The 19,961-nt window shown below is 36.7% G+C and overlaps 3 protein-coding genes across 3 annotated transcripts; 1 reads left to right on the plus strand and 2 right to left on the minus strand.

Annotated features, from left to right (window-relative positions):
- Positions 1-704: 704 nt before the first annotated feature.
- Positions 705-5,992, minus strand: LOC114540273 (inositol hexakisphosphate kinase 3-like). Its single transcript, XM_028560546.1, has 5 exons — positions 5,671-5,992; positions 4,843-4,962; positions 3,865-3,951; positions 2,902-3,080; positions 705-2,254 (listed from the first exon to the last, which is right to left on the minus strand). The coding sequence occupies exons 1-5, from the start codon at positions 5,843-5,845 to the stop codon at positions 1,703-1,705; spliced, it is 1,113 nt and encodes a 370-aa protein (XP_028416347.1). The 5' UTR covers positions 5,846-5,992; the 3' UTR covers positions 705-1,702.
- A 337-nt stretch (positions 5,993-6,329) lies between these two features.
- Positions 6,330-12,396, plus strand: LOC114540255 (diphosphoinositol polyphosphate phosphohydrolase 1-like). Its single transcript, XM_028560538.1, has 6 exons — positions 6,330-6,552; positions 7,673-7,783; positions 8,343-8,387; positions 9,982-10,063; positions 11,606-11,712; positions 12,145-12,396. The coding sequence occupies exons 1-5, from the start codon at positions 6,451-6,453 to the stop codon at positions 11,707-11,709; spliced, it is 444 nt and encodes a 147-aa protein (XP_028416339.1). The 5' UTR covers positions 6,330-6,450; the 3' UTR covers positions 11,710-11,712; positions 12,145-12,396.
- Positions 12,397-14,331: 1,935 nt separating this feature from the next.
- On the minus strand, positions 14,332-17,393 carry LOC114540274 (putative tyrosinase-like protein tyr-1). Its single transcript, XM_028560547.1, has 4 exons — positions 17,229-17,393; positions 15,872-16,304; positions 14,823-15,044; positions 14,332-14,490 (listed from the first exon to the last, which is right to left on the minus strand). The coding sequence occupies exons 1-4, from the start codon at positions 17,391-17,393 to the stop codon at positions 14,432-14,434; spliced, it is 879 nt and encodes a 292-aa protein (XP_028416348.1). The 3' UTR covers positions 14,332-14,431.
- Between the last annotated feature and the right edge of the window lie 2,568 nt (positions 17,394-19,961).

Below are 19,961 nucleotides of genomic sequence, written 5' to 3' on the forward strand. Positions count from 1 at the left end.
TAGGTGTGTTTCAAAACCCACCTTTAGGTGTGTTAAAATTTGGACAAAAAAGGTGTGTAAATTTAACACACCTTTTTTTAGTGTGTAGCCACACTAAAAATTGACCGGGTTAAAACTTTTGAAAGAAGTATGCAATAATTACACTGAAAGCTCATTCCATAACCATAATTCACATACCTTTGCAAGTGATATGTGCTTCCAATGTCCTTGATTAAATTATTGTCGTTATTGTAGTTTTCACGAAGTCATGTGCATGTTGTCCACTAATGCACCCACTTGAAAACAGATTGGATAGAAATGAGAGGAAGACCAAAGAACTTTTGAGGGAGAAAGAGGAATTAGAGCGAAGACTCACATATTTAACTCAATATTAGACTCCAATTCGGAAATATTAAAGATGGCAAACGTCAATAATGTTCAAATTGGTATATCAACCTACGCATACTTCCAACGTCCTTAAAAAACCTAATGGATCACGAATAAAGAAACGTTTTGTACTGGCTATATGAATTTGTCATATTGTAATATTTAACGTAATACAACACATTACACCATAAACTCCTGGAGCAGTATATCAAATATCTCATAAAGATTAATGTGCTCGGCAACTGTCTAAAAGTAAACTAGGAGATGTCGTTCTTCGACAGTTAAAAAAGTGAAGAAAATTTTTTAATAAATATTTGATGAGAACATTTACTCAGGAAATTAATTATTCACATAGATCTTCAGGCCATGAACACCAACGTTATCTTGCTATTCCAACAATATACACCATCGATTTCTTTGGGTTTTCTCCCAAAATATTTAATGAAATTAAGCAATAATGTTTGATTGCATATTTGAAATATGGTAGTGGTGCAGATGCTGGTGCACGCGAATCTTATATATCTTTGAAGCCGGTTGTGTGAAGGCTTGAAAAGCGAAGAAAAACTACAAGGGGGACCAAGTGTTTATACGGGTAAACTACACTTTGTTCTTAAGAATTCAAAGGTTTACTTCCAGTTATACTACTTCGGCTATATAACTATATACATATAACATATACAACTACTAACGTGCAATTTCAGTGTAAAAAAATGTGTAAATACTTTTCCTGTGATACGCAGATCACTATTCAAATCTCACACAACCGGCGGCTGTTCAGTATCTTCTCCATAAAACGATAAATGGAAAGACCGTATAACAATATGGACGAAATGTTTCGATCCACACAAGTTTTTCACTGTTCATTATACAATTAACAATTGCGCTGCATGTAATTCCAGCCTCTTACCTTTGAAGCCATATACTTAGTGCTGTTTAGTGTTTAGGTATGAAGAGTTGGTTCTTAGGGCGATTAAAATTCATCACGTCCTCTTAACTGAGATAAACAATTTTAGCTGCGATTTTAGATGCAATTTTCAGTAGATAAGTTACGACGGATGTTCCTTACACATCATACAATCAATAACTACTGACTCATAAAACATCATTCAAAAGAATAAAATCACACCGAAAATAGCAAGTAAAATTTGCAAGAGTAGACCGGCATTCAGACGACGGACAGGTTGCCCTGTGGTCCTCCTCTTATGAATATAAATGACGAGTCCAGGCCAAAGGAACCATTATACCAGTAATTTCACAGCGTGTTGGTATGTACCCACTATCTCACGGACTTGACGCCCTAGAAGCACTCTTCTGAAAGTAGCGCACTCGAAACAACTTACGACGCATCCTTCCCAGAACCATCCGTCAAACTTTCTTTCCTGCCACGATGATGATCGTTCTGGATTTTGCGCAATATTCTGATGAGAGACTTAAGCCCAAATATGTACCCTTTATCCGGACACGTTACGCAGCACGACTTGTCCGCGTGACTGTCGTCGCGTGACACGTGTTGAAAATCGATCATGCGAATATCCAACTGTTCGCTAGTGCATTCGCACGTGCACTGTTCCAAAGACGTGTCGTTCGTGGAATGGTGGTTCGAGGTGTTCGTGAAACAATCCGATTCGTTACGTTTTGAGTATCCAGCTACCTCACCCTCGTAAACGAGCAGCAGCGAGCTGTTGTAGAAACGATACGAGCACAAGTCCTTCTCCATGACGTCCAAGACGTTTTTAAGTTTTTGGATGAAACAACTAATAAGCGCGCAGCGAAACGTCTCGCCATTATCGAAAAACATCCCCAAGGCTTTCTCGAAACCATGTTCCGACAGCTTTCTACCATCACTGTTGTTCATGTAAAAACACTTTCCACAGTCAACGTGATATACCTAAAAAAAAACATATAGCTTAATTAAGGCCCTATTACTCGGCGCAATTTTTTATGCACCTTTGCATTGCAATTTTACTTTTGAGATATGTAAACTTGCAACAAGGAAACTTTCCCGCCAACCGTTACGAAAACTGTAAATTATTGATAATTTCTGTATTATGTATAAATAGGAAAAATTCTTAAATTTCTTACCAAAAAGAGATTATCAAAGTCTTAGTTTGACGTACGCATTTAACCATGGGTGTCAATCGAACGTTAATTGAGGGGATCATATTAATGTAATCTGCTGTGCCAGGCTGATTTCTATATTGAAACTTGAGAGTAAAATTGTTTTCAAAAGAAATTAACATGCATGAATACGGTCCCCCTCAATTAACGTTCGATTGACTAATGATTGTAACACAATAGTCAGGGATACTGTAAGCATTTCTGCTACTAATGTAATCAGGGAAAATTGGATTGACTAATCCCCACTTCCGAGACCAAGTCCTAGTTTACCAGAATATCAGATTTTCCTCTTGTAAGAGATGTGAATGAATGGATAAGTTGCAAGTGATCAATTGTCAAGGTATAAATCAATGCACTCATAATTACTCCCTCTTACTATATGTACAAAAAAGAAATCATAATTCAAAGACACTGTACCTTCATCCCACCTAAACGGACACCGAGGGTTCTCGCGGTAGTTTTTTCCCACTTGCTTCTCCTCCGTTTCATTTCCTCCTCACTTGTCTTCGAGTCGCTGTGGATCTGAGTTCCCATTTTAAGATCAAGAATCGAAGGAGAATGATACCGAGAAATGACATTTTCAAGAATCAGAAATTCTAAAAATGATGCCAAGACGAAGAGTATTACATTTGCTGTCTACATTTGTCCTTTTTAAGTGCGATGTTTTCTGCCGATTTCAGATTTCAAAAACACGAGGCATGAATGCAAATGCGCCTCTGAGGCCTAAAATAACGACTTGAACTTGCTTTTCACACATGCCTTTAAGACTACGTTTACACAGCTCCGGAGCGAGAAAGTGACGGCAGAATTTGACTGCGTTTACACTGCTCCGTTTGAATTCCGATACTGTCTCGTTAGCGTTTACACAAAAGCGTTCTTCGCTGTCAACATTCGTAAGTTCTTCGCGGGAAATTCCGCCATTTCTTTCTGAAACATTGCTTGACGTTTATATCTGTAGTCGTGGGCCGCAAAAACAATGAAAATAATACCGCCGATATAGCGAGAAAGGTGCTTGTTGATAAATTGTTGGAGAATTGTTCGCTATATTGAATTACGGCAACAACGCGCCAGGCATTGTGGCGGAGTGGTATCTAAAAGTGTAGCGGAATATTAACGGTGTAGTGTTTACACAACGCCATGTAGCGCTCCGTTTTCGTTCGACCACATTTAGAAAGTGTGGTCATTTCGCTACGGCAAAGGTGACGTTTTCGAACAAATCCGCTCCGGTGCAGTGTAAACGCAAACCCGTTTTGATACTTTTTTGCACCGTTTTAAGACCGATCTGGAGTAGTGTAAACGTAGTCTTATAATATAAGGCAAATGATTCAAATGGAATTCAAGGCCTGTATATCAGTATATGTAGCACTGGGCTGCACTTACGACGCTGGGAATGACAAGATGAAGTTGGACCACGTAAATGTGGACGATCTTTTTCTTCATCAGCATCACAGGGATTCTGAATGTCATCTATGGAAAGAAGATGAAATAACCTTTATTAATAAAGGCTAAATTCAGACATTTTGTATTCTACATCCATTGTTTAGGTTTCAAATCAAATGGTATTAAACAACCAGTGATGAACACTGGGAATAATCATTCCTTTCCCAAAGACATTCTTGGATTGTGTGAAGGAACAAAAATATCATGACAGACGTAACTAGCATGAATATTTAAACAAGACAGTTGACATCACTTTGAAATTGAGTTGATATATCATTGTAAACATGTTGCCTCATTTTTAAGCTGATCAAATTTTGGGTTTACAACATGAGATGTTTTTCTTGTATTTTATTAAAGTGTCTATGTTTATCCTGAAACGTTTCATACTTCCAGTAAATACCTCATTTTCACATTTGGATATTAATGTGATATGTATGTATACACATGGATACACATGTGATAAATAGATGTATAGTATGGTATATATATACAGCAATATACAGTATGTATGTCTTGAAAATTTCTTAAATGCCACAGTTAGGCGAACAATATTGATATTAATAAAGAAAAAGAGAAAAGTGAACAAATTAGATACCCATGTTTAATGGTCATGTGACTGATATTTATATATTTTCAATGTATATTGACATGGACAACCTTAATGATAACATATGTAATAATGATCCAATATATGTATGTATCCAATTAGTTTCACACAACTTTTCTGCTGTTTGTATAAATACATTTTAATTGTAATTTTGCTAAAGTCAATAGTTGTGATATACAGTGCTGTATATTTGATATTTTCATTTTGATAAATGAATTTTTTTCAATACTGCAACAGCCTGGTAGGAAGCTTATTTTCCTTAACACCATAGTGTAAACATTATCAACTTTTGCATTATTATGATTGCTTACCATCTGATCCAGAAAGGTCCTTTGAAATATCATCACTTACAAAATGGACAGGGCCATTTGGATGAATTATTAGACTAGGTTCCCCTTCATAGTCTTCTTTTATTTCCGCTGTAACCACACCTAGAATATGAATTAAATATGCATGCACATTTCACCAATTTATACATTGCATTATGTATCTAGCTAGTGACCCAATTGACTTGAAATAATGAAATATTTTAGGATTACGTTATCCTTTTTCACAGTTTTTGTCTTCTTTTGTTAAACAGAAGACCAATACATATGTTTTTATGTCACATTGTCTGGCAAAAACCTATGCCTTCACCCTTCAGCTATGGTGATTTTTTTCTACTTGTTACTCAGATCACAAGTACATTGGTCTACATTACTATATCCAAGTGCATGGGTCTGATATTATATCAAATACCATCCAAAAGATTAGTTAATAAACTAGGCAACAAAATGCAAGCCTGACACTTGCAGTTTTCACTGGTACGTTTTTCACTACGAAATTACTGTAAATATAACCATGGTTATTATACCTGAGTATACTGTATGTAAATGTAATGTAGCTACAAAATTATTAGGCAAAAACGTCGAGGCCTATTTTAGGCGGTCGTTAATATTTATATTATATAACAGTTGATAAGAGGTTGTTATTTGAAGACGCTTCTCAGTGATTTCTGGTTATTTTTACTCGTTACTTTACGTTTATAGCTACAATATAAAGCTTTCGTTACTTTACGTTTATAGCTACAATATAAAGTTCAAAATTATCCGAAGCTCATGTTGCTGCAGCTTCGATTCCGCAACGAAACTTCGCCTCACCTTTAAATTGGGGGATGAACGGTTTCAATGCTGAAGGAATTTCTTGATAAAACTTCAATTCCTTTGAGAACAACGGCTTACATACAGTATGATTGTCGAACTGTTGAAAGTTCGAATGGCCTCCGACTTGGTGGGCGAATGGCCGAAGTGAGACTTGGTTTTTCGTGTCTCCCATTACTTTAATATTCGGATTAAAGCAGGTTCTATCGCTCCATCTCTTCTCTGCTTAATAATTGAAATAGGTTTAACATTTATTTGTCGAATAATATTTAATTTCCAACGTCTTGTTTATCGCCTATCGGCTTGTTGTAATTCATTTAGATCATATGACATGGCAATGCATGACAGTTAGTCTCCAGGCCAGCAGAGCATACAGGAGGGGGAAAATAACCCGGACAACCGTTTCGCTTTTAGACATTTATTCATTTTATCATTTTTATGGTTATACGTACTATTGTCAAAATTGTAAAAAAAAATTTTGAGCTTCGTTAACCTTTTTTTAAAATACTGCACTTGTAGAACTTGTATGCTTTTATTAATAATTTTTTTAATAGCATATTTTGAAAGAAAATCTTTCATTGTTAATGTGGAACACAGATACCCCCGGGATATCAATAATTACGTAATCGTTTTGAACAATGGATTGTGGGTTTGTAAGATGGCGCAAATCAGAGGAGGCTTGTAAATAAATACTGTGACAACTGCAAAAGAAATACAAGAATCTGCTGCTAGTTTCTCTACGATCTGATTCGATTTCTGAAATTTGAACCGTGAAGGAAGATGCCAAAAGTCCATTACCTGAACACAATAAGAACCTTTGATAACGACGGATTCAAAAAAAGGGCTGGTTGTCTGTGTTTTCGGACCGAGGCAGAGAACGAGGTACTATTTACTACCATGTATATACACGTTACTGTAATACATTTAATGTGGTCTGTCGTTAAACACAGAATAACATCATGCTTAGGTTACCTAGTGCTTAATTTCACCTATTTCACTTTTCGCGCATTAGAAATCCTCTGTGATTTAGACGGTTTCTGGTACTATTCAAAAAAGTCTATTCGAGAACAACTGAACAAGCATTTCCTGACGACTGACACTTTTTAAACTTAAAATTTCGTCAGATATTTATGTTAAATATACATTGTACACATAAAGTGTCGACCGTGACAAAGAAGACAGATGGAATAAAAGAATTAGCTCAGTGTGAAAAATTGATGCATATATCACTGTGAAATTCGTGTATATTACAACCTTACGGTACTTTAGAAATAGCTGAGACAGGATGTGACTTTCAATGATTAAATTCGTGTTTAATTCCAGGCTTCCAATGTACAAAACAGATTCATTATCTGTCGCAGTGTCGCTCTTATTGCTTTTGAAATCACAAGAAATTCACTTTGTTTGATACAGTCCAGAACTTTCCAAGATTTTTATGCAATATTTAAATACCATTAGCCTACTCATTCATGCATACATGCATGTATTGTTTGGACAAAATTTTAATATAAAGTATTTCATATGTATGTATTTTTTTTTACCATAGCTTCACTATTCCCATTTTCTTTAATTTACCTCATAATATATATTAAGATGTAAGGTGTAAAATTTGTGAACTCAATAACATCTTCAACACATTTCACATCTCGCCATGAGTTATTTTAATTACCTTAATTAACTTGCATCTAATGATGTGCCCTTGTTTAATTAAAAATTTGCTTGGAAACTTTTGACAAATCGTAAAGTTTATAATTGATTGAAGTCTTGATGATGTTGGACTATATTAATACTTCTTGACCACTTTAGTAGCTAACTGTCCCAGGAAATAAGACTGGTGAATTATTTTCTGAATATTTATAGTATCTGCTGAACAATTTTGAGCTAAAATATAGCAATGTTGTTACTGTAGACAAACCAGCAGTACCTAATAAAACACCTTGCATAAAATTCTCTTTATTCCAAATTGTAATTAATGTAAAACTTTTAATCACCTTTATCATAGGTTCTATTGGTGTCTAGTTCAAAAACACCTGATAAGTGGGTTGTGCCAAGTGGTGGTGTTGAACCAGATGAAGATTTTGCAACTGCTGCCTTACGGGAAGTTGCTGAGGAGGTTTGTCATTTTTCATGCATTTTGCTTGTTTGCACTTTGAGAGTGGAGTAGGTTTGGAATATACCTTTATACAAGTGTTTTCTATATGGAACATTGCTCCTGGGGTTGTATAGGAGAAAGCACAGTGTCTTCTATAAGGAACATTTCTATGAGGTTGGGTAGGGAAAAGTGCCAATGTTTTGTTTCTTGGTCTGTAGTTGGTTATATTGGTGGGTTTCACTAAGTATTTTAACAGTTATTTGAGTGGGTTTCACACTCAAATGTTCTGCTATCGTCCAAGGCTTATGCCACATGGAAGTGAGCAAATGACAAAGCATTGCACATATTTATTACTCAGCACAAAAAACGCATACAGCAAACAACTAACTGGGATTTTGTGCATTGATTATGAGTTGACTCCACTGAAGTCTATGGCATCAAATGCAACCTAAGAATAGCTATAGCAAGAAGTAAATACAGAGGCCAGTCTTGTGACTTTGGTGCCTACAATATCCCAAAGGAAATCATGTGTCATACTGAAGTTGATTTGTATTGCTTATAAATATCTGTTGTTTTATAGGCAGGCGTGAAGGGAAATCTAGGTCGATTCCTTGGCACGTTTGAGGTACTAACTGCCTTAGTTATTACACAAATACAGTGTATATACACATTAAGATTTCTCACTTTGCTGCTATGGGTTAGTAGTAAATTAGTTCCAACGAATTTACCTATTTGTTAAAGTTGTAATTTGCTATGAGGAATAGCTGGACAGAATTTATGCTATTTTAAAAGCATATTCCATTCTATATGAAGTCTACTTGGTAATTCTAAAACCCTGCTGATTCTGGTGATATTTTTTCTTTATTAAACATCCCAGAAAAACAACAATGAAATAAGACGAATGATATTGGAGAAGGGGGGCTTTCTGATCATGTTTATACTGTTTGTCTTCACTTGCCTTTCAATATGTGTCATCATGGCTTTCCTCAATTCGTGCACTTATCAGATTGCACCAATATTGCTTTCGTGTGTTAACAATAGAAAATTTACGTGGTTTATAAGTTCGGTAAACATCAAAGAGTTGCCAATTTGATGTTCACCTGATGTCCAATTCTTCCGAATGGTGCACAGATCTGTTGTCTCCCATTACTGTATTATCATCGCCGCTTTATTTGCATGACAGAAAATCAATATGTTCACTCGCTGTGAATTCTTTCCAGTAATTTTCCGATCCCAAACTACGTTTTCTATTAAATATCGTGCAACATTCATTGCAACATTCATGGAAAACCGGAGGAAACATGATGCAGCAAAGAACAATATTTTGTGATCCCTACTGAGATTTGAGCTGCGGAACGAAACAACAAATTTACGGTGATTTTGGAAAATGACTTCGAAACTATTTTAAACTATTTTAAACTATTTCAAACTATGTTTTCTATTAAATATCGTGCAACATTCATTGCAACATTCATGGAAAACCGGAGGAAACATTGTGCAGCAAAGAACAACATTTTGTGATCCCTACTGAGATTTGAGCTGCGGAACGAAACAACAAATTTACTGTGATTTTGGAAAATGACTTCGAAATATCATCGTAAACTTGCTGTTTTGTTCTGAAGTTCAAGATGTTGATCTCGTCTTTTCCGGTGTTTATTAAATTGTCTGCTGGGCAAAGCCGTAGTGGTAGTAGTTTTTCCATTACTTGTAAGTAGCCTGGGCCTGTCAGGCTATGATTCAGAAACAGCATGAACAAGCGAGGTTTTCGGAAACGGAAGGAAATATCGGAAATATCGGAAACAAGGAAATAGCGGTCAAAATCGTCAAAAGGAAACGAACCTCTTGTGTCATTAGGAAATTCACGAATCTATTATCATTCACGGGCCCGTTGTATCAAGCTCGTTTAGCTCAAACGGTGGATAAGTTCAAAATAGAAAGCAAGTCTGCCGTTTTATTCAACAAGCGAACTAAATGTTTTTGACCTTAATACAAAGATACTGCATGTTTACAACTACATATTCAGTGCATAATACTCAAGTTGACTCATTCAAGAGAGTTGTAAGGGTGTTATTTAATTTTCACTTTTCCACCGTTAAAGCTAAACGGGCTTGATACAACCGGCCCTTGATCGCTCAAGATGACATACCCGTTACATAGCTATCTCGTCATAAGTGCGCCACAGTGTGCCGTATAATAGCTACATCTGTGTTTAATTCCAGAACGACAAGCGAAAACATCGAACAGCTGTATATGTCCTTATAGTCACAGAAGAATGCGAAGATTGGTACGAGGGCAAATGTGGTGAGAACCGAACTGCAGATACATAAATCATGCTTTGACCTCTATAAAGACTGGAGCGAAAACTTTAGGTCTATATTTTGAATGGGATGTGTTATATACGTTCTTTTCTCTCCTCGGCTATATATCCTTAGATTTAAGAAGTAAAACATCCTTTTCAACGCATGCGTGGAATTTATTTGGCTATGTATAGCTATTTCAATTAAGCTTTTCCGAGACAACTAATGAGAATAGTCATTGTTTTCAATATTATTATTAATAGCATATCAATAGCGCCGTGGGAAACTTTTGTGACGACAGTTCGCAATGGAACTTGTTTGCATAACTCCGTTGCAATACAAGTTTTTACTAAAAAATATTTCTCACAAGTCTACTGAAGTACTAAACGTATTGAAAACTACGATTATTCCACATTATACTGTTCGACTATTGACATAAACGATCTTTACTGACATATGCAGCCGCATACAAATGTCTCTTGCATGCATGTATGTGTTCCGTGATGTGTTGAAGAAGGATGTTTTGCTGACAAATGTCTCGTGCATGTATGTGTTGAAGAAGGATGTTTTGCTTCAATGCACATGGTCCGTGACAGTTAAACTTGAAATCCACTTCATTGAAGGTAATTTTAAGTTGAAAACAATGAGATTGTGAAATATTTCATTACAAGAAATTCCCTACACGATCGAGTACCACATGTATGCTAATTTGCATTTCACAGGCTTGGTATGGTTGAACTTGATGAGAATTGATGAGAAGAAACTCGGTTTATTACATGCAAGTCAATTTGTTAACTATTCAAATTGAAATATTCGTAGGAACGTGAGCGATTTTATAAGATCGTTAAGAGAATACGGCCAAAACCTTAAGCAGTTGACTTCTAAATTTGGCAGTTTGCAGAAATGCCTGTGTCATTTCGTCGGTAATTTTTAGTAATGTGAAAACTTTGTACTGTAAGTGCCGGAAACGTCTATATTCCTTTAGTATACATCGACTATTGTCTATTACAAATCCTACTAATTGGCTACTCAACCATTGTCTATTCGTGATGGTGAACGTTTGGGAAAAATTTGACCGTATAAAATTGAATTAGCCTTTCTCACGATGACGTTTTTGGGGTAATTTCAATTTTTTCAAACGGGTTTTGAAAAAGCTTTTCTTTTTTAAATCAACAGAACATTGAAAGAATAACTCAAGCCTAAAATTAAAGACTGTGGCCGTTATGAGGTCTCACGCTTGCGGTTTTGAGAAAAAGTACCCCAAAAATGGCCGCATATTCGTCATCGTGAGAAAGTTTAATTTAATTAATTAAATTATTTTTCGGTGTAATTGCGGTGTATCGATTATTTTTCGAAATTAATATATCTAGGTACAGGGTGTATACTAAAACAATTAGACAACTCGCCTTCGTTGACTATTCGCTCATAGACAACTCGGACTCGTTGTCTAATTGTTAAATATTCTTCATTTCATCGAGACCTCCCCACAATATAACTACAAAAAATGTGGTTAATAGTTGTTTAAAGGTTTTGTTTTTTGTTTCAGGCCGTGTTCGAAAATGGTTCCCCGTTGATTCGGCAACAGCGATGTTAAGGGAATGTAAACCGTTTCAAGCTAGTTATCTTGACAAAGCTGTAACGACCAGGTGACAGGTGAGTTCAGTCAACGGCAATACACTCTACGGTGATGGAGATGGTTCGTTAGAGGCCTGTTTAGGCTAAACGGCAGAGTAATAGAAAATATTAATCAAGTTTGAAAGTATTAATCAAGTGCACGTTACCAATTTGATTGCATGTGTGGCCGGCCCTCTACTGAGCCATTCCATGCTTTTAAATGATACGTCCTAAGTGAGTGTAAGTGCATGTGTATAAATAGTGATAGTAGAGTATTTACAAATCAGAGTATTTATAACTAATTTGCCCTTCACACCCATGCATCAGTGGAAGAAAATCCCAAAAAAGTCGTAACAAACTGTGAACTTCAAAAGTAATTTTATGTGCTCTTCAATATAGCTCCATGACTACAAACTACGAATTTCAAATATTCCAATTAATATATTCAAATCCTTCTGCCAATCGTTTTAGAATTTGTCTCCAACGTCCTTCCTGGGAAGGAGAACGTGACGTGTGAATGTGCGTGCGTGTGGAGAATTCGTGCAGTTCTATGCAAGATCACTGTTTGTATATATACGTCTGTAAGACGAGATTTCTGGAGATTTCGGGAGATTTCTCAAGTGTGCACCAAGATTTTTGATATACGCGCGGCTCTTAAAAACTAGTATAACTGTATATTTTATATTTATTGCAGAGTGGCTCAAATAAATTTTTTTATTGTTATCCGGTATCTTTGACTTGCATGCCATAAAAAACTCACTATTCAAGCGGGCAAAATTTTGCTGCCACCATTTGTCAAAAAATATTCACAGACTGTACAAATATGAATAGGCCTCTGATCTCATTGATCATGCACTGACATATGCAGTCAGCAATGTATTGTTGTTGGCCGGTGGTTTTGCAAAATCCATACACATTGGCAATATTTCCCAGAATGTGTTCATTTCATATTTTCGAATATTTTAAGTTTAAATCGACCCTAAAATTTGTAGGACAGGAACACGACGACGACGGCTATCAATACAATGGATGATGCATTAAAAAGAAAAGAATAATTAATAAGGACCTAAGGGAGTTTTAGTCGTCATCATCGTTCTATTTACAACGGAAAACATCGTTTGATAAATATATACATGCCATAGCATTTATTTGCTATAGCATTTATTTAAAGGAGTATTTCAGCCGCGTCGACGTCGTGTTGCCGTCCTACATGTTTAAGGTCCCTAAGGCTAATTCTCAGACACACACCCCTGCATCGGATCATATAGCTCAGTGAGAATAAAAAAGGACATCGTAGTTGCGTGTCGATAAGAATGAATTGCGACCGGTTTCAAAAGGAATAACAAATGATATAATTGATTGCATACTCTAGAATGATTTTTATTTCGATAGCGCTGATTGGTTAAAATATAAACGCGAGATCACCGGCTAATTTTACATAAGATTTGTCTGTTCCAAGCGTTCACTGACTGGTCGACATACTAAAGAATAAGATGTAGGCGAAATAGAAAATAAAAAGGGAATGATATATAATTTCAATTAATAGCGAAATTGTACTTACAAAAACGAAATTTCATTACCCTATTGCTTACATGCATGAATGCTTTTGGATGGCGTATAAATAACACAAACTAATGAAATTTCGATCGAAAAAGTCGATCGAAAAACACGGCAAAGAATCTTCATTTTCAATATCGCTGGAATTTTAGTGGAATTACCGGAGTGTGTATGGGTCGTATGACTAGGTGAATTAAGAGACCTCAAGATACACCAAATCTACAAATCTACGTGAAGTAACACTGTGGATCGATATTTCACAATTTCAGAAGGAATGAAAATCGTATAGACCCCAATTTAGTAAAACCAGGTCAGGGGCCGGTTCTTCGAAAGACGTTAAATGGTGGATAAGCCAAAGTGTAAAAATACTCTTTTACATCTTGTGATTGACTGAGACTACATCTTATGTATTAAATATGTTCTTTCATTTAAAATTAAACTATTTACATCAAAAATTTTCAGCCCAGTTGTTCAAATGGTATAATTTTGTTTTCCATTTTGAACTTAACCACCGTTTAAGTTAAACGCCTTTCGAGCAACCGGCCGTATGTATAAAGCTAATTAAAAATGGGTTTAATTTCTAACGCTAGCGGCTAATTCCATGTCACGTCCGCGTCGTGCAGTTGAATTAGTGGATTTGATGTATCTTAACGTAAGACCTTCTAAGTTGTTGTGTAGTTTTTTATGCCAGAAAAAACGTGCCGAATCACCAACAGAATCCAACCTATATGCATCTATTCAATCATTGATTTCATAAGTATATCGTTTAAATCGAAGATATTATTATTAGTATTAAATGGTTTTAAACTTTTACGTGCGTGTAGCTACGTAGTACATGGTAGTACGTACAAAAACGCGACAGTCACAACCTCAATTGTGGTGGTGCGAAGTGACCAACTGGGCAACATAGCTTGTCGACTTGCCAATGTTAGCAGACCCTAGCTGGCTAGCTGGTTATAATCATCCTCTCTAAGTAACTTGCTTGCATGCCTATTAAGAGATCGAGGTGCCCTGTCGTTCTGAAAAATATAATTTTCGTGAACAAATTATTTAAATCATTTATTAATATGGAATAAATTAAGTAATTAAAAATGTCTAAAATTATACCTATTACTATCATGTATGTGTGTGTATCAGCTAAGTTTCACAGCTGACATGATTTTGTTTGAAACTAAGATTATTTCTGTATTTGCATGCAGAGTTAAAATTCGTCGCTTTCTTTGTCTCTTCTGTTCTTTCTTGATCTTTCAAGTCCAACGGCTAAGAGAAATTTAAAAAATGTAAAAAAGTTACTTTGATGTAAGAGAACGTGACTTTGATATTTTTAAATCAATTAAAATTTTGTGGTGCATTACTCAATGTGGGGTATATTCTAAAAATCTAAGGGTCTCTATATCGAATGTAAATCATACACAACGCAAATTCAAACCAGGAACAGTTGAAACAACCATCCGTCCGCCGGTAGGAACCGAACCTAAGTTTTGCGATGCCTGACTGAGTGAAATGCTCAATTCGAATGCTCTTGCCACAACTGGCTTGAATTTTATTTCGGTTAAATACGTTGGTACTACAGATAAGAAGGCGGCTCTTACTTCTTGCCCACTCCTTGGCTAAATCTTCTTTCTTGAACCCCAGCACCCGATCCTGACCAGTCAACTCATCTTCGCGCAGCACGTTCACGGGCTGTAAAAATGATCTGATTTTCTCCATTCTTTGTAAATCCTTGTCGGTGACTCCGAACAATTTTCTCGCATGTTCTGGGTAAGGGGGTAATTTCACTCTCGGCATGTCTTCTATTTGTTTCTTCGAGAATGCTGGAGAGAAAAAATCAAAACTCCAGTTATGGATCCCTTTGTTAGGTTTCCCATCCAGGGCTGGTAATATTGGAATTGACAATGCGTTATGCATAGGCGCTTACTTTAAAAAAAAATTACAGACTTATGCTAGAATAGGTCAGTGGTCATAACTCATAAGACACCTACGTGCCACGAAATTAGTCCCACTAGTAAATCATCCATTGCCCCAACCTCGTACCCAAGGCATTTTGCCTCCATCTTCGGACGTCGTCCCAATGTGGAGGCAAAATGCCCTGGGTACGAGGTTGCTATTGCCACCTATGTATGTATCCCTGTAAGACCAATAGGAAAAAAACATTCTTCTATCAAGGGTCAAAGTTTTCTCTAAGGAACTATGCAGGCGTTATATTTTCAGTTCATTTCATTTTTGGGAAAACTTTGTTCTAAGGCGGAATAAATTTTGAGAACATTTTACAGAAATCTGACCGGCAAAATGCATGGCTTACAAATTTTTTGAACTGTGTTTGAAAATCTGGCGGTTAAAGTCCCGTTTATACTGCACTCAATTTATCGGTACGACACGGCTAAAATGGGTGCCGGTACCAATCTCATCCTTGTAGTCTGCCTCTAATAGCACTGAACTCCAATGAAAATGGGTGCGAGTACCAATTTTAGCCGTGCCGTGTAATTTTCCCCCTCAAAATGATGAGGCAGCCTTCAAAATTGATTTTTTCTTCCTCCAAAATTTCTTTCTACAAACACTGGATGAGGGATCTTGCCCCTTTATTCAGACTGCTCACTTTCCTAGTCCTAGCTTTAAATTCTTTAATGCTTCAAGAACTTACCCAAAAGGGTCTGGTAGATTTCGTCGTCAGGATCACGATACTTCACGCACACACAATCGGGTTGTTTGCTGAGGTCCAAAAGATCTTTCGACAAGTAACTCGAGGCGGGCATCGCGACGGTCTGCGATGTGAAATGCTCGTTCTTCGTGTGTTCCGAACCTTGCCTCTGCCAATCTGACCAAAGTTTGTCCACAAAAGCATGGTGAAGGAAGAACTCCGGGGATGATGCGGAATCTTCGGTACACATTTGTCCGCCAATCGCGCAATGCACAGCATCGTGGAATTCTCGATGCAAGAAATATTCAAAATCTTCGAAACTGGTTGCGTTCGAAAATTCCAGCAGTGCTTCCATGATGGCGATGCAATCGGGAAAACGGCCGTTAAAATTCCTCTTCAAGCAGCCTCCACCAGCACTCTCAATAACTGACCATACCTATATTCATACAGTACATGCTATTTTAGTGGGTTTCTGTTTGCCATGGTGGTTTTTCCGTTAGGAAAATTCAAAGAGAAGTTAAGAAAGAATATGTTTGAGCAATATTACAATCTAGCAGTACAATTAAAAAACGTTTTATTATATAATAATATGCAGTGTTTTATTGCGCCATATTCATGATAGTAACACATGTGCGATTATCGTGTTTGATCCGCCGATCTGGAATCATGAAGAGGGATAAAAAACTTTTCAAAAAAAAACAGAATAAAATATAATAATCATTAATCGAAATAAATTCCGTATTTCCGCTCATCCATGTATTATACTCTAGATAATATGTGGTTACAATTTTTCGCTCTAAAGAATTAAATAATAGAAGCTAAGCTCGATTGTTCGTGTCATTTTTTTAATGCGGTACGACAAACGGCGGTTCAAACGAGTGTTCATAGGGGTGATTCGTGGGGGTTGGGATATACAATTTATGCAAGGTTTCTAAGTTAAAGAAATATTTTAAATCGTTCTGTTTTACACTTATATACAACGAAAAGTTGGCCGAGTCGAGTTCTTGTCAGATGTCCCAGAGCGGACCATGCTTGAGGATTTTTAAAGAGATTCCATTATATACTGTATAGCTGACTATTTTAGGATTTTCGTGTAACTGTAAGTGGTACGAACCACCTTAACAGCATCTCCGTACTAATGGAAATTGTGGTAGTGGTGCGTTTGGGCCTATTTCCAGAAAGGAAAATTATCAGTATGGTTTCCTTTGTGCCTAAGACAATTAGTTTTGGTTGCGAACACATAAATAAAAGAAACCTTTCTGTCAGATCCGGTCCGGAGGAAAATTTACTATACTGAGCCTTTACTATATTCTTTTGCTATGACAGGCCTAGATGAATGAAAAAAAAATAATCCACGTACTTCGGCCCTAAATGGTCCATCTTGAACGCAATTCGATGACCCAGTACCATTTCCACCAAAGCCATGATCATCTTTGTTCCACAAATCGCTTGCCAACGCATTATTCGCCTCCTCAGCCGACTCCCAATACGGAACTGTGACGGAGCAATCGATTTCGCGCAGCATTTTCGTACTCCAGAATGAACCAACGATGCCACGGAAGGAAGTAAGTGGGCTGGTGGATGCCTGAAGTAAAGATGGTCTTGTGTATCGTCAAAAGGGTTTCGTATCGTTTCTTGTACAACGGATCCTTCGAGGCAGTCTTTACGACTTCTATGTATCGTGTTCGCTCGGCGCCGCTCATTTCCGTGAACTGTACTCGTATTCGACAACAATCGACAAGCTTCCCGCTAATGCATTTGCAACGCCTTCGACACTGATCGTAAATAATTTCTCCCGTTTGGCATTGTGCTGGTATCTCTAGGATTTGAAACAAACAAAAATTGCGAGAATATCTATCATTATATACATGTTTATGTTTCATTCTAACTTCCAATTTGCTTATTCTAACTTGTGCGACCCACCCTAAAGATTTTGCGGGCCTTGAGTCTCTTGAAGAGCCGCAATTTTCCGGGGAAAACCGCTGAACGTCAGGAATAAAATACTTATTTTATGTAATTCTGTAGTCTGTACCACTCAAATGCAATACCGCATTGTCATGCCGAAGCACGAGTACAAAGTCGTCGTATACAGATTAAATTACTTTCCATGCGTATGAGGGCATAGGTTTTCGATAATTATTAAATATGACATATCATATAACGAGAAGCTTTAAGATCAAATCATGTATAGAATGTTTCATATAGAATATGGTTGACGATTTATTATAATGGAGGTTGTGAGGTAGTAGAAGCAACAACGGACAAGGTTCGGGAAGAACGTGTCTATAACATTGAAGTTTGTTTTTGTTTTCAGTTTGTAAGCTATATATCTTCTGTTGTCTTTATATACTTTTACATGCCGAGCAAAAAACTCAATCGGCACAACAACTGAACAATAAAACGACCCAGAACTACATTATTTACCAACAACAGTGGATTGATTCCCCTGGGATCGGCCAGCCGCATCTGACGTGTGATTTCCTAAATGATATTTCCTAATTTATGTGTAATTGGCAGAATATTTTGCAATTATTCCGAAATAGTACCATAATTCCAATATGTTTTAATGAGACAATATTATTGTGGGTATTTTGAACGGGTGATCCTTGGGCCTTTCCTCTTCTTTTTCCTATTGTCGCAAAAGGCCCTGGGAACGAGGTTGGGATTGATTCCTAAGGTATTTGGGGTCCTTGGCTGCAAACATGCATGGGACTTGCATAGGGTGAATTTCCCCTTCAGCCAACTTCCCTCCCCAACTTGAGTCAACTTATATTTCTGTACGTCGTTTGAGTCCTGATTACGCTAATCCATACGAATAGCATACGTTGCAGACATTACCTGTCCCCAGTAAATTTCCCAATTCTTTCAAAGCGCTCATGTTCTCCATGTGCATCACATTTGTTTTCGCGTTGATAAACACGATTTGGACACCACGGCGATCAGATAAGTTGTTCCAGTACATTTGCCCATCGACGTTCAACGAATTTTCGGAAAGAACAACGATCATTTTTCGCGCGTTCAGACGGGCGCCGGCACTTGCCTCGAATATTAATTTATTGAAAACGTATTCCAAGCCACTGCTAATCGATGATTTGCCTCTAGTATAACTGTAGGTATAGACAAAATGTTAAAAGCGTCATTTTATTTTTTGAAACGAATAATTATATGTGGTTTTTTTACTATTATAAGTAATCTTCTATTTCTAAAAGTATATAAGACATGTTTTACGGGGCTTAAAACGTCTCTGCAAGTTGCACTGCAACAATATTTTTGCAAAGAAATTTTGAAATCAGCAATTAAAATCAAATCAGCTGAGGATAAAAGATAAAAAGGTTGCGTTACCGAATTTTCCCTACGGCTTTCGCTGTACATTCTTTGTTGAGGAACTTGTTGAGACCAAATTCTAATTTCACATCCGAGGAAACTGAAACAGCAGCGACGTTTATTCTTGCAGGAAAAACAGGCAGGTGTTCGACCAACTCTCGGATAAATTTCCTTTGACGATAAAAACTACGCGAACCTTTCGGGGAATATTTGTCAATTACGATGACCAGATCAACTTTCGCAGGGTCTATAAATATATTTTTAAATAATAATTATCATTGTACATTATATATTGGATAATCAAAGGCATGACGCCATGTTATCGTGGACAAGCAGCTTGGAATGTGTTATTACAATGTAGCCATGGAAGAAATGTTATATTGCACGCGATATGTTACAAGAGTTTCGATAATTTGTATCGAGTTGCATTTTTCTTGAATACTTGTAAGAAAGTACAATTTTCTACTATTGATTTTCAGACAGAAGCGTGTCTTAAAGTACGCAATAACACGGAAGTCTGAACCTATAATGTGTGGCATATCAAATTTAGCTTCAGGTACTATAGGAGCATAGCTAGGATGACTTAGCCGGTTATATATAGGATCTTAGCTGAAAGGTTTCGTCCATATTGCTCTAAAGGATATAATAATCATTTTATATATATATAGTAGACAGTAAGATATACAGAAAGATATTTTCCATATATTACCACTATAATTTCGGGAAACACGTCATCATTTTCCGCCAAAACCACTGTGTTTACACTGCA

Source organism: Dendronephthya gigantea, unplaced genomic scaffold, assembly GCF_004324835.1.
Source record: "Dendronephthya gigantea isolate DGI-Jeju-01 unplaced genomic scaffold, DenGig_1.0 000228F, whole genome shotgun sequence".
In the NCBI taxonomy this organism is placed as follows: Eukaryota; Metazoa; Cnidaria; class Anthozoa; order Malacalcyonacea; family Nephtheidae; genus Dendronephthya; species Dendronephthya gigantea.